The 16089-nt window shown below is 36.5% G+C and overlaps 1 protein-coding gene across 1 annotated transcript in view; it reads left to right on the top strand.

The window, feature by feature from the left end:
- Positions 1–13112, top strand: part of KCNH8 (potassium voltage-gated channel subfamily H member 8) — a 178060-nt gene extending 164948 nt beyond the window's left edge. The window contains exons 14-16 of the mRNA XM_074150168.1: positions 22–128; positions 1171–1247; positions 12402–13112. Of these exons, the coding sequence (XP_074006269.1) occupies positions 22–128; positions 1171–1247; positions 12402–13112 (895 nt within the window). The remainder of the gene's footprint in view (positions 1–21; positions 129–1170; positions 1248–12401) is intronic.
- Positions 13113–16089: the final 2977 nt, after the last annotated feature.

Below are 16089 nucleotides of genomic sequence, written 5' to 3'. Positions count from 1 at the left end.
CTCTCCGATTTTTCTCAACAGAATTGTTGATGGGATTGAAGATGGAAACCGTAATGAGGAAAGCCAAACCTTTGACTTCAGCTCTGATCAGCTCAGACAGGAATCCAGGTTATCTCCTACAATCGGAGGTGAGTTTTGCCTGGGAAAATCACTCTTTAGAGAAAACAGGTTTCATAACTGATTTTTGTTCCCCTTTGTTTTTTCAATTCTCAGAAGCAGCATAAGTGGATTTAACGTATATCAGTACTTTCAGTACCATTTCAGTACCACCATTAGTACTGTAGAAAAATACAACTGGGTCCTGAAGGCCATTTGGTGTTTTCCTGCTAACAGATAGTCATGATAAAACAGCTTGCAGAGAGCACCATGTTATATTTTACCAGCAGTACTATAGGATCAGCCAGGAGTCTCATGCTCCCAAACCTTCAGCCATGGAAGGTACTAAACACAAGGACAAAATTCAACATAAAAAAAAATTTAATACCAAATTAAAAAAAAAAAAATTATAAAGATCCATATGCAAATTTGGCTCTCAGTCTTTGTTAAAGCTATTTACAGAAGTGGAGGATTGTGGAAGTACCTAGATTTTTAGAATAAAGAGTGAAAACCTTGACTAGCAAGAGGTTTTAGGAAGCCTTAAATGACCTACACTCTGAAAAGGTTCACGAAACAGCACCACAGAGGAATAGAGCACATCAACATGGAAGAAAAAGAAAAAGACAGAGGGGGAGACCAGTGGACTAAGGCTGAAGTGACACAACTAGTGCAGTTCAGGCTCTTTCCGACTTCCCCTCTTTTATGAGTAAACAGCCCTCACATAGTTAAGTACCTTTTGCATGGAGGCTATTAGGACACATTTTGTTCCTCTTAAAGCCAAACAGAAAAATAATAATAGAAGCTTAATCGTGTCTATGATTTTTAAAAACAGTTGACACGTCACACGGTTCGCACTAGGGTTGTTATTTTCAGTCCGTTCAGACTGAAGAGAGCAGTATGAACTTTATTCATCATGTTTTTCTTACACATTATACACTGAACATTAAACAAAAGATTTTATTTTAATATGATCCAAGTGCAAAGTAGGTTTAAATTTGGATAAGTGCAAGAGTAGCATTGCTGTTTCCAAGTTACTATACTTCTCTTATTTAAATGCATTTGAATTATTTTCAGAGGCTGAAATTGGTGCTGCTGTGCTCGTTATCAAAGCAGAAGAGACCAAACAGCAGATCAGCAAGCTTAATAATGAGGTAACAAGCTTTTGTGGGAGTTGAAGGATATTAACAATGATTCAAGGGATGTTGGAGAAAACTCAAGAAACTTGAGCAGATGATAAATGTGCGATAAATGAGTTTGCAAAACTGGATGGGGCTCCTACATTTAGGGCAGTTTGGGGCTTTTAACTCTTTCCCAGATTAATTTTCTACAAGAAAGCTATATAAAAGTTAGTGTCATGTGCTAGAGCTAGAAACAAAGTAAGGTTTGTATAGTTAGTGTAACTAATTTTCTTAGGATTTATCCTCTTTCGTATATGCTTCTATTTCTCTCCTTCCTGTCTTTCTTTCCCCAAGCCCCTTTTCCAACTTTTCTTGGTTTGGCAAATGCTATGCTTTTGGAGAATTTCCTTGAAATAAATGTAAATCCATTCATGTTCAAATTCAAATCACTTTACCTGTACCTATTTAGAATGAAACAGAAGTTCATCCATTCCTGCTCAATCAATATGACCTGAGGAATGCAGGGCCAATATTGTTCAGTGGTGTTTTCTATTCTTCCCTTCTAATAACTTCAAACCTGTAATCAACTGTCAATCCAACACTAAAGATGAGATGTTCTCTGGCTAAACTGTTTCATATATCCAGCCACTGCAGTACTTTGGCTAACAAGATGAAAGCATCAGAATTTAAATTCACAGTTATACTACAAGAATAAAATCTGTTCCCAGTGTATCCTGTCTTTCAGTACTGGAGACAATTTCTTATGATTCCACAGAAGGAAACATTTAACTAAGTCCAACCACACAGTGTCACTTCTTTTTTCCTGATTCCTTTGGTTACCAGAAATGTCAAGTTTTATTTTATTTTTTCCTTTTGTATTGTGCACACTTAACCTGGTTATTCTTTATTTCCACATATGAAGTATTGGGCTTGTAAATATTTTTCATCCTGGGTTGGTTTAACTTGGCCAGATAACTCCTAAGCTAAGAGTGCACGCATGGTTAGCTAGTCACTGTGAATGCATCACCTCACTTGTATGGCAAACTAGAGTTCAGACAAAAGTCTCATGCCTCATTGACTAGTTTTTTATAAGGCGTGGTCAAAGAACTCAAAGACATCTCCAAGTTGTTCATTGATAATACTATTATGACAGAAAATTGTATTTCCTATGTAATACATTTGAAACTGACAAGTCATATTGATTCATCCCTTTTGACTTTAGAGAGGACGGTTATTTTTAAAACTTGAAGATCTATTACGTAGTTATTCGCAAGAGGCAACTGGAAAATACATCATGGTGGCAGATGTGCTAAGGCAGGCATCTTGTAGATTAACCAAACATTTCAACTGCAGTAGTTCTGGGGTTATCCTTGCTTTTCACTAGAAAAGTAAATCTTGGAGCAGGGCACTACGTTAAACAAAAAAAAAACCCACACACAAAAAAAAATAAAAAAACACGTTGAAGGTCATTTCTCTCCATTTTTCCCTGCTAACACATTCTCAACAAAATGTTATGCAACTTGCTTGCTCACGCTAACATAGAAAAAGGAAATATGACCACATGCAGTAAAATGCTGGAGTTTCCACACAGGGAAACAGAACCCAAAATCCAGAGGGAAACATCTCACTGCTCTGAGTATGGTTCACTCTTATTTTAAAACGGAGGAAGGGGAATCAGTCCCTTTTTTCACATAGCATGCTACCTGTGAGACTTCGCTTGAAATCAGAGGTGCTTACCTCCCAAGACTTCTGCAATCTCTCCTGGGATACAGATGGATTTGAACCACTAATTCTTGATTAAACAAGTCAACCATTAGGTTGTCAGACAAAAAGAAGTCATCAGTTTCTGAACTGACAGTACTGAATTGGTACTTACCCAAATGAACCTATGAGTAGTCTTGCTGGAATACATGAGCTGTTCCTTAGGTTGGTTTTTTTTGTTACATGAAGTATTGAACACCACTTGGAGACCCAGTGCTTTCATCAATCATTCCATCACTTGATGATGACCATTAATGGAAGACTACGACTGATGCTGCAGCAGACTGCTAACAGTGGTTACACTACCAGCAGTTAGAAACACACTTCTCTATTAAGACACGTAGCTTCCTCCTGAAAAATAAAATATGAGAAAGCAGGTCACAAGTAGCCAACAGCAGCAAACACTATCAATATATTTTCCAGTGGAGATCAGAAGTCAATCAACAAATGCAAAAATAACTGCTTTCATGAAAGGTAATTGTATTACAACAGGTCACTGGTTAGCTTAAAAACACTTCAGCTGTTCATTGAGGGAACAAAGACATGCATCTTCCCATTCAGACATTCAATACAGTCTGTTGTTATGTTAGCAAAGTAAAGCAAAACAAAAAGGAGTTACCCCAGAGAGAAATCTACAAAACAAGCGACACCCTGCTTAGATATCCGGTGGAGCTCTTGGCAGTATTTTAGGCGTATGACATTCACTTCATAATCCAAAGGAAAGTTCATTTACCTAAGAATGGGACTAACAGAAGACAGAGCCTTGATTTCACTACTCGGAGTTTGTTACATATTAACTTTAGGACTAATGGAAGCATAGACTTCCTCTAACGAGGGCAAGCTCCAAAGTCAGCACTGCCACTTTATTAGGCAATGTGAGAGAAACTTGAACACACCCCAAATTCCTATTGTATAGTTCCATCGTTTGGCTGCTCAGCTTGTTATCCAGTTTCTTCTTTCCCTCACCTAACCTCACTTCTCATTCTGAGCCTGAATGAGATCCAAGATAAAAAGGAATTTCCCTCTGGTTCAGTATTGCAAGGTGGAGTGGAATAGGACTTCTCAATCTCCTACCCTATTTGTCCATTCCACTTATTCTAAATAATCACTGAATAAAAATGGTATGGCTTTCATTATAGTTCAGTATATTCAGTATGTGAAAATCAAGAGAGTTAAGGTTCATGTTCTCGCTCCTGTAAAACTACAGTTAAGCAATAATTTCAAGACTAAGTGACTCAATACCCAACAGCATGCCACGTTTTCTGAGCCAGGGAAAGCTTAATTCAAAGAACTGCTCCAAATTAGGCAGAGCAAGAACTTAGGAATGGTCTTCTGCCTTACAAGTATTGTATCCTTCCTTTGCAGAGATCTGTATACCCAACCTGGTCTTTCCAATGAATTTCTCTGCAAAGACTGATCAGATGAATGTATCTAAACATTCATCATTTTTTCAGAGGCACCATTTACCTGGTGCAATCATACATAATGACTAAGGAGCCCAAAAGTAAAAATAGGAAACCACTAATCAGATTTTCCAAGACATACAGATGGCCATAAATCTAGATTAAAGCACCTGCCTATCACTGTCCCATTGCCTGTATCCTGCTTGGCTTTTAGCTCTGTAACATTTGAATGCAATTGTATGAAAAGAGCACGGAAATACTACTTTGATCCAATGTGCAAAACCGAAATCTGAATTATTTAAAACACAGAGCACTTAAAAATAAGAAAATACCCACATTTTAGTCATAATTTTTCTCCTCTAATTTGCAGAGCACACACGTACGTGCTCTCCATTCAAATACACAAGTACACGATTTCATGCTCAAATATACAGGACACCTTGTTCAGTGCATGCAAACTCAGATTTCTTTGACATGTCCCCTGTTTTTTCCTTATGTGACCCACCTGCAGTGCAGCCTCCTTCAGCTTCAGAATTTGGGGGCTGATTTCCTGCTTTACCACATCAGTAGACCCTACAATTACAGTACTAGAACAGTATAATGAACCGAGTACAGATATTTCTCCCATTCAACTGAAAAACAAACAAACATGAGGAAATATGAATAGGCTCAGGTTTTGTACTAGAAAATTGCCTTCTATTTAGCTGCATGTTGGAGCACTTAGTGGAAATTCAGCTATTTTTAATTTTAGGTTTTTTAGATGCAAGTGCTTAAAATACTCTAAGCATTCGGCACTTATTTAGAACAGACAAAATGCATTCACAGAGATATTTCACTATCATCTATCAAAAGAAACAATCCTAAATAAATGTTTATTTTCCAAATCACCTAAAGAAATTTTATAAATAGATCATTTAAACATATTTCACATCCGGCTGCCAAAAATCAGTCTCATTCTCTTCTCGGACAGGAAAAAAAGCATTCTTTTTTTTAAGCAAAACCTATTCCTTAATACTAAAACTTTATGCACACAATGGAAACAGTCATTTTATAACCAGTGCCAATGAAGAAAAAATGCTAAAGTTAATCAGGCCTTCAGTTTTACATAGGGGATGTACTGCTGAAGTTCAATGTGCAGCTTAAGAACCCATATAAAGGACTCCCCTGATTTAAAGTAATTAAAAACATGGTCTCTGTAACAAGCTCATAACTATATTATCATGAGAGAAATTATTTTTCAGCAAGGCTATCCCAATAATTCACTTTGGAAAACATCCTTCAATCAAGAAAAATGTGGCAAAAAGTGAACTAATGACATTTATTGATGATGAAAACTAATTAAAACATTATCCATTCTGGATTTTAGCTATGTAAATTTAGCATAAAAGTCATGACATAAAACCTAGTATTATTTGTGTTAAGAAATAAAAGCTTTCTAAACCATAAACACCAAGTAAACACATTTTTTCGTCTGCTGAGATTTGTAAAAATATGTTTTCCTTTTAGCATTAACATTCATATTTCCAAAGAAATCCTACCTTGTTGCTGTTTTGTCTCTCTCTCTGTTCTTGTACTTTGATGATTATAGAGTAGTCTTTCCAGCTATTTTTTTCTTTCTTTTAATGTTAGCTTAATAGATATTAGCAGATAAAGGTAACAAAAATGGCTGATGCTCTAAAGCTTTGGTTAATTTGTTTTTTAAGCAGGACATATGGCACATACATGGCATAGGTCTTATATGCTGTGGTGTCCCTCTTGCACCTTTCCTTGGTCGAAATGCACCTGAGAAAAATAAATGAATCAAAAGAGGAAGCCATGTGGTATAAAAATCAACTGGGCTCAAAAAGCTGACTTCAGATTTGAATAAAAAATATTACTACCTAGAGAGATGATGACGATTATCCAGTTAACTCTCTAACAGTCATTTCAAAACCTTCCTGTACTGAAAAGATCTATTTTCCCAATATCTAAAGGTAAATCTCTGTTGGTATGCAAGTTCATTACTTTTTCTCTTATGCCTAGAATATATAAGAAAAAGCTGATTGCCATTCTCTTTCTAAATTTACACTGGAAACATACTGTTCCAGCAGATCTCAACAAACAAAATTCATTCTTTCTTTGCCCATCACATTTTCTAAAACTTTTCATTGGTAGCATTTTCTTTTGGGTTGTCTTTGGTTAGATCTTTTTAAGTCATTGGCAAAGTACACGATATCAAGCTGCACTAGTCTAAGTAATTCCAAGTGAAGAGAATCCCCTTCCGGTGTCCAATAAAAAAAATGCTTTTGATATATCGTGGGAGCATGATTAATGCCTGCAAAGTGTGATTCAGCAAAACTCCACAGACATTTTTCTGTAATACTCTGCATAGGCAGAATATTATACTTATGTTCATGCCTCTGACATTTTCTTTTCAGATGTAATGTTTAACATTTATCTTTGTTGAATTTCGTATTACTGATATTAAAAAGTGAACATGAATTCTATTTAGCCATTAAAAATAAACATTAAATGAAAACAAATCAGGATAGGTTGCTATAAAGAATGGCTTGAAATGTCCAGAAATGACAGCAAACCACTGATCATGAACCATTTCAATCATGTATGAATCCAACTCACTGTGGCTACATCTCAGTCATATTTTCAGTTGGTTTAGAAGAATGTCATGCGGACAGTAACATCTGAGAAGTATTCTGACAAGATATATATTGTACCTACAGTTTCCTCTTATCTATTAAATCAGCATTTCAGTTAAAGAGGAGAATCACATTGTTTTGCCATGGTTTATTCTCAAGAAATGTATGTTGCACCTGTTCTCTCTTAACTACTCCTTTAGGTGTTTATAGAAATTGTTTGCTTAATATTTTTTCCACATATCATATATGCAACCTCAGGCTTGCTTTCAAGAGTACACAACAACAGCTTCTCCTCTCCCAACCACCTGGGATCTCCATGATTCTCCATCTGCTTTCAGTCAGTAGCTGGTCAGTCAGAGTTTGTCCCTGATACTTTCTGAAGTCCTTGAAGCAGTAATTTCCAAATCCGATTTCCTTATTGCTGCCATCCTGCTGACACTGTCCTGATTCTGTACCAACCTGAAGGCAGCACTCGCATCCAACAATGAAGAGCCACAAATTATTATTAGAACTGCAGTTTAGGAACCCTTTTCCTAGACTGAATTTCATGGGAGCCTTGTTGACTTGAATACACTTAAATTATACAGTTCTTTATACTTTTCTGTTCTATCCTTACTTGTTTAATAGCAATAATCTTAGCGCCCTAGTTTACCCAGACAGACTGGTTGCCCTGGAACTATCTGAGAGTTGGCTAGCAATTCAGCAGAGAAACCAGCAAATTTCCTTCTACTCCTACATGATAAAGGCAATTTCACAACCTTCCAGATTTCTGGATTTATTTCACTGAAACTGACCCATCGTATCATTGCACAAATCCTATATATTTAATCTGAACTCAGATTAGCTGCACTGGATTTTTTTTTTTTTCTCCTGCAACTAGTTTTTTTCCTAAAGTGCCATTAAAACAGAAGTGTCTGTCACCATAATACCCGCAGCCACAGAGATGCTGATAGATGATCAGCAAAAAGTCTGGCTCAGCTCAGTTCTCATTTCATTCATTCAACAACGCGCTTACTGAGAAACAGAGTAGCAGCAGCCAGTTAATCTGAGCCTTGAAAGACAACTCATTCTGGCTGAAAGCCTCCTCGACTTTATGAAGCACCCAAATAGAAGAAGTAATGAAACACCAAGAAGGGAATAGAGAAGCTGCCAGATGCAGTGCAAGCCAGGCAGCTTCCCTGCATTGCCAAAAGGCAACTTCTGTTTCTCAAGAAGGAACTTTTCTTCTTCACTTCTTTGGGTGTTCAGAAAGAGTGACAGTAGGAAGATGTCTGGGTGAAGTTTGAATTGCAACAGGAAGTAAACCACAGAGAGGAAAAAAAAAATACTAATGTATTAGGCTTTTAATCAGAAAACAAAAGGCTTATTCCAAATTTATCCAGGAACAGTAGTGAGAGGTAGGAATTCTAGTAGAAAACAACATTAAAAAAAATTCAAATGCTGGAACATATAATGGATAAACAAAGAAACCTGTTTAGCCAATACTCACCATTTAGCAATAATCACCATCATCATCTCACATTATATAGAGCTTTTCATCACTTTTATGGAAAGATTTAAATACAATCACCTCCATTCCTACTTAACTACATGGAACAAAATATTCAAACTGAGTAAGTTTAACACTGGCAGTAAAGAAAAGTACTCTTTCTACTGAAACTGTCGAAGTATTTTGAAAATGCAAAATACAACTACTAAAACTTTGATTCGTCAGGGCATCAGAAAGGGTTATTATTAAAATCCATGTGTTAAAAAATATATATATTTTTTTTTCACCTCTGTTTTGAAAGATATTCTTTCTTTATAGCAGAGTGTGCTAAAAAGATACCAGCAAATTGCTTTAGACCAGCCTGAGAAGCACCTCTTCCTAATTCAAGCTAAATCTGTACAAATCACAGTTTCTATATCAGGAAACACTGCAGTATCTTTTTCAAGTCCTAGAAACTGTTAAGGCAGCATTTCAAATGTATTTGGTATCTCACAGATCGTTTTAAAGCTGTCTGCCTAGCACAGCGGGAACCATTTGTACAACGAGCTGCATTGCCTAACAATAATCACTGAACTCCTGAAAAGAGAATAGCCTTACCAGCATGCAAGGAATTAGTCCTTTCACTCAGAAGGAAACTCTACTGCTTTCAATCTCTGTTTCATAAACTTAAAATTCCTCTTGCTTTTAATCTCAGTTCTTTTGCACTTTCTGGAGCACTGTGAAATTGTTAACACTACTGATAAAATTGTTCCATGTTACACCTGCTTATTTGCATCTTCTCAAAAATTTCTGCTAGGTGTAAAAAGGACAGCATAAACAGTATACTATTGCTAGTAACAGTAATAGTATACTATGTCAATATATAAGTATAATAATATATAGATGGTAACTAATAGTAGTATAGATATTGGAGGCTTAATCCGGTAACATTAACAGTTTTTAAAATCCAGAAAAGGTTTTAAATGATCCAGAAAACTGCATATTTGGTTTGCCTATGTGTCAAGCAGTATTGGTCCAAATAGATCTCACTAAATGGTGGTCAATTTCTAATGAAGTTCAGCATAAAAACTTTGGATCCTAAACTATCATACTACTGGAAACAAAGCATACATCAAAGGCTGGTTTATCATGTCAGTTCCTATGACTGTGGGAGAGCAAGCTTACGAGAAGACAGCACTCTAAGAGCTAGCTGATATATCAAAAATAGTACCTGGGCACTAGAGCAAGTTGTAATTAACAGATTCAGGACTGACACAAGTACTGATGCTGGGATTGATTTTTGCCTTATTGTCTCAATGAATTCACAAAAGAAATATGTTAAAGAATAATTAAACTTTTAAAAAGCCTTTAAGTAATCAGAAATGGAAAAAAAAAATGGACCAAACCAAACAAGATATTTTAAAGTTGTTATTATTATTATTATTATTTTAAAATATTTTCACACAGCATTCACAGTTTGGATAAGGTACATACTCATAAGGTAGTATCAATCTTCCAGTCTGTGTGATGCAGAAAGCCATGTAAAACGGATGCAAGTTGGGAAATTAGGCACAGAAAACAAAGTTTTTTAGCTAGCAGATAGGAGTAGGGGACAGTGATGCTCCTAAAAAAGAAAAAACTGATGACTGCTGCTTCTGGGTAGCCATGGGTTTGGTTGTCCTTCTTCCCACTTTCTTCCCCAAGAAGCTTTTGGAGGTTTTGCAATGCCATCTCCCAGTTCCCAATGGAACACAGAAGTTCTTGCATGGTTGATTTGTTCAGAAATCTCACAGCGTGTTTCCCTACAGTCTGACAGTACCAAGAACCCTCTCTGGCTGCTCTGACCCCACAGGAAGCCTGTTCACAAATCACTTTCTTAACATATTTTAATCCCTCACATTAACTGAAGTTCAAATGAGCTACCAGGCATTCAAAGCTTAATCTCAGCTGGCAGAAAGAGCGTTCATGCTTATTTTCTATCTACCATGATTTAAGTAGCAATGCAGAAAGAAAGAGAGGTAGAAAGAGACACAGAGAGAGATCCTGTAATATGCCACTCAAGAGCCTCCTCCCTTTAAGCATTTTCCCTCCAAGGGTAGTCTGATTATTACAGAACTATTAAACTAGAGGAAGGGTTTGAACTCATAGTTTAGAGAAAGGAGTAGATGTAGCGGAGCTGAAATTGGAGCTTCCTACTTTCCTTCTAACTTGGAATTTCTTTATAGTTATCGTGCCTACACAGTAAAGCCCTGTGCAAGATGTTAGAATCATAAAATCCTTTTGGTTGGAAGAGACCTTTAAGATCATCAAGTCCAACTGTTAACCCAGCACTGCCAAGTTACCTCTAAACCATGTCTCTCAGCACTACATCTCCACATCTTTTAAATACTTTCAGGGATGGTGACTCAATCACTTCTCCGGGCAAATCATAACACAGTCAAACTCAGCCTGAAATGCCTTTTTCAGCCTTTTCAATAAATTTCTTTGGAACTAGCCCATCCGAAAAATGAAAATTGTATTTCTGATTACATGAAAATTAGTGTAGGGCACCTAATTAGTGGTGTCTTTACTTCAGGGCAAAAAAGGCCCCCTAAATTAGCCTTTTTTTATTTTGGACAGGTTGTTTATTCTTTTGCGGGTAAACGTACAGTCATCTTTTTTTCAACAGAAAACTTGCCCTAGCATCAGTATAAGAAACTATTTCAACAGTAATGACAGTGGTTTGACCTAAAATAGATTGATTAGCTACCATGGAGACAAAGTTAATGCCTAACTCTCAATAGGTTCATTTCTCTTTATTAAAAATAATTGACTGATTTTAACTTCCTGCAAACTTTAACTTAAGAAGGAAAAAGGAAAGGCAAACATATTTGAAATACTGAGTAGGTCACAGAAAAAATGTTTGAGCTAGGCTTTTAATTTCCCAAAATGAATTCCTAATGAATGTCCCCATTAACGTTCTTATACCAATTTACTTTAAAACACAAATTCAGAACCTGTGAATGTGATCCCCACCCAAATCAGCAAATCTGGGGAGATTAAAGCCTTCATGTAATTAATTGGATACTATCAGTGGTTTCAGCATTAGGAAAAAAAATAAAATAGAAAATATGATTCTTCCTTTTGCACACACTCCAGAGTAATCTATGCTATGGATTACTAGCTCTATCAGTGTTATATGCAATACTTTTAAAACATAAAACGTAAATACATGGAAGAAAACTGTTTCACAGGTTTTTATATTGTTTAAATGTTTGTAGGTAGCAAGTAGTTTTTAAAGTTTCCAGTTTCTTTTCTTCTTTTATTTTTTTTTGTTTGGTTTTGGTTTTAATAGTAGTCCACCAGATTTTCCTGTAACTACTACTTGCATTCAACAGCTTCGGGTTCAGATTTCTTTGACTTTACTATGATTTCTTTGGCTTTACTATGAAGACAGCAATATATTTCACATGTGTATTTCTGAACAAGATATCACAAGACCTCATTTTTATATCATCCATCAGTATAAAATTGGTTAATAAAAAAGGTTTATGCATTAAAATATTTAATGACTGATCAAGAAGCTATTGATGTTATATTGCCCCTGGAAATCATCTCAGTTCTGACCCTAAGGCCATTCTTTATATACAGAGTACCATTTAACATCAGGTGAATTATGCCTACGGTGTTTCCATCATATGTTTTTATTAAGTTGCATTAATTATTTCAATATGCCACAGAAAGTGTAACATGTAGCTGTGGTAAGGTAGGTGGACGGACTATTTCCCACACATATATTAGTAGAGTATATTTCTTTAAAGTAAAGACACTGTGCCACAGATCAAAGCCGATATTGTTAGAAGGAAAAAAGGTTTGTACGTGTGCATTTCAGGTATGATCGCATAAATAAATACTGTGATATTTTTCCCTGCCATAACAGGTGACAACTTTAAGTCAAGAAGTCTCACAATTAAGTAAGGACATGAAGAATGTGATGCACCTTCTGGAGAACCTGATCACAACCCAGAAGCCTCCAGGGCTCTGTGCTGTGCACGGTATATCTCGAAGTCCTACCACAGAAAGTCTGCAGTCTCGGAAGGCTTGGACTACTCATCAACCTTGCACACACATGCAAGCTGGGAACTTTACTTGTACCAAAGCACAACTTTGCCGTGGCAGCACATTATGTGATATTTGGAATACAGATCTGTCCTCTGTAGGCAGCAGTCCCCAAAGAACTGAACCCAACCTGCAAAATTCTATGGACGGTGAATTTTATTATACACCGGGCCTTCATAATTCCCCCTCCCAATATCAGGTAATTCAGAAAGACAATTTGCAGTTTTTGAGATGCACCTCTCCCCGTTCAGACACTACCTTGACTCCTCTTCAGTCTATTTCAGCAACTCTTTCTTCTTCAGTATGCTCTTCATCAGAGACATCGTTGCACCTCATGCTCCCCAGCAGATCTGAGGAAGGTAGCTTTAGCCAAGGAGCAATCAGCTCTCTAAGCCTTGAGAACCTGCCGGGATCGTGGGACCTGGAAGGAACAGCTGGAGTAGTTTCTGCACAGACCCCAGATTTCCCAATAGACATTGTGACAAGCACAAGGGATGTTAAAGATAAAGATTACCAAGCCATAGACGTATAATGAGAAACAGTGAAGTGGTACCCGAAGCATGTTCCACAGCTGCCAGTTTTCAATTTAGAGAGTACTGCATGACTGCTTTATTTGACCTTTTCTCTGGCGATCATGGAGACTTACAAACATGAAAATTCAGATTTATAGAAAGTAAGAAAAGGTATTGCTGGTTCATACTATAGGAAAAAAAATTTCTAGATTCTAGAAGCATGTTGAAAAGCATTTTGTATACAGCTATAACTTACTGGTCTGTTTGGCAGACTTTTGTGATAGTCCAAAGACCCTGAGGGTCAGAGCAGCTGGAAGTCTAGGACAAAAGAACTGTCATGGGTGGCTTTTGTTCATCAAAGCAAAGGTTTTCCCTGAGTGTCTGACTGTGGTTCCCAAACAATATCTATGGCACTGTTTGCTTCAGGTGATTGTGGGTCCTGCTGGTCTGTTTGTCAGTTCTGTGAAGGCAAAGGGACAATTATCGCTGCATGTCATCTAGACAATCAACCAAATAGAGCTGGTAGAGAGTGGTTAGTTGTTGCACGTTATTTGTCATGTAAATTAAACCTCTTAATTTATCTAAAAATACTATTTTTATATACTTGGTATGAAACACGTACTTAAAAATTGTTTAAAATATTTATATGGAGAATAAGAGTTTGTTTTCATTTTGGTAAAGGCTTGCAGTTTTAACAAGAAATGCACTACCATCATGTATTAGATCAAATACTATTTATTGTTAAGATATTATGTAGTTTACAAATTTATTCCCTTTTATGTGCATGCAATTTGCAATGAATGTATTCATGCTGGTGGAATACAAATAAATTAAGGTATTATTTTATTAAAAAAAATAAACCAGCTGGAATGTTGTATCCTATACTAAGTCAGCTATCACTACTTAAAAGTGAATTGCTAAACTGATAACATTAAGTATTCTTGGTTTGTGTCTTAGCATTGCAATATTATTGATAAGACCAAGTCAACATTTTACTTCACACCCCTGTTTTGGGATTTTAAATATGAACAAGAAAATTAAGAGGGATAAAAAACATTGAGTAAAACTAGGCATATTAAAGGAGAAAAATATAATGGTTTAATCAGAGACAAAGACAGACATTTACTCTATTTATTTATTTGATTATTTTTATTTATATATGTAAAAAATAGCTTTGACTTTTAGCCAAAAAGAAAAGACACTATAGGTTTGCAATTTTTTAAATCCAGAATGTGATTTAATACCCAAAGGAAAACTAGAATTGTTTTAAGTATTTAACATATTAGGAACTTGCTACAGTGGAACCACATATTTCAAGATGGGCAGTATGCATCATATTTGCATGTTCTTTCGCAAGCTTTCTAAAAAAAAAAAAATAAAAATTAACAACCCAAAATAAATGTTCTAAAATTGAAAAGTAAATTAAGTTACATTTACTAATTAATGCAAACAGGTGATTGTTAATCAAAGGAAAAGTTTTACAGAGCACAGATTTATGTTTAACTTCCTTATGAGTATTTTTTTCTGAAAACTTCAAAGACTAAGTTCATTGTTAACATTTGGATCTGCGCAGGAACACAAATCCCAGCTGATACTCTGTGCCCGACTTACATCCTTTCACATCTTTTTTCCCACTGGTACAAATTAAGGACAGAGTGTCGTCTCTCATTTTAACCTGCCTGAATTTTGTCAGCATTTCTATGCTTCAACATGAGTGTTTATATAGAGTTTCTTATTTCACCTCCATTCCAGTTTTCATTAATTTAAGGTTAAATAGAGAAGTGCTGATTAAATAAGGCATATGCCAGAAATTAGAAAGTGAGTATCAAATACAGATCTGTGGTATTTCTGCAAACAAACCTGGCTTCTCCTTAGCAATCTGCCACCGTCCACCCCGCTGCAGGCCCAGGGCAGGCACATGCCCGTAGAGTCCCACTTGCCAGAAGTCAGGAGCTGCATAACATGGGGCAGTGGGGACAAGGTGCCCAGCAGAGCATCCAGAAGCTCGGTGGCCATGCGGCAACACCTCGCCACAGCTGCCAGCCAGCACACTGTATAGCCATGCCCATCTCCTGCTGTCATCGTAAAGCGCAGATGCCGGTTCCTTGGGATGCTCGGGCACATGCTGACAAATCCTGATTCCTCACTGACACCACCTTCAAGCCCCACAAGGTAAGCTGCCCTCAAACTATTGCATTAATGAAATACACAGGCTAATCTAACTCCCCGTATCCCAGCCACTGACTGGGGCTGCATAAACATACTGTTTGTCTATCATGCTTAGTTCCCAATATCACTTAATAATTTCTGTTGCATATATGCATATACAAATTGGGAACAGTGTTTACTTTCTCATTTTACAAGCAATACATGAACCATTATGTACATGCTTTAAAGTTTTAGTGGTGGGGTTTTTTTTTCCAATATAAACACTGATGTTGTGAAATTAAAACTGAATGTTTTGTTCTGGAGTTTTTGTGTTAGTTTCATATAAAATGTAAAAACATCAGTGGAAACAAACAGCCACTTTGCATAAATAGCTGTAGCTTTACTGTGTACATTTAATTCTAAATTAAAAAAAAAAAAAAAAGGCACATGCAGTAATTGAGAAGCAACAGCACTAGAATATCTGTTCTTAGTAGTTCCTTGTTTCTGCAAGTGTCAAATATACCCTTCACAAAGTTGGCAAACACTATGCCATTTGCATTGGCTGTAATTTCAAAGAACATACATAGCCATTACCTGGATTGCAGAGAGTCTGTAAAATGGGCATCACACAGATGAGTCCACTGCCTTGCAGGGAAAAGCTCAGGCGACTTAGCACAGGACAGGAATTCATTCGAGGCCAAAACCAAGTAAGGAAAGAGGAAGGTCAGCAAAATAGAAATTTGGATTTGAAGGCTGGGTCTATTTTAAACTCCTTGACACCATTATATTATGAAAGCCACAGGAAAAGAATATCCTAAGCAGCTTTTGTTAGAAAATATCTGGCAACCA

The sequence above is a fragment of the Numenius arquata genome, chromosome 7 (genome assembly GCF_964106895.1).
Source record: "Numenius arquata chromosome 7, bNumArq3.hap1.1, whole genome shotgun sequence".
Taxonomy (NCBI): Eukaryota; Metazoa; Chordata; class Aves; order Charadriiformes; family Scolopacidae; genus Numenius; species Numenius arquata.
Note: the sequence above shows the minus strand (reverse complement) of the source record. Positions and strands in the feature narration are given on the sequence as shown.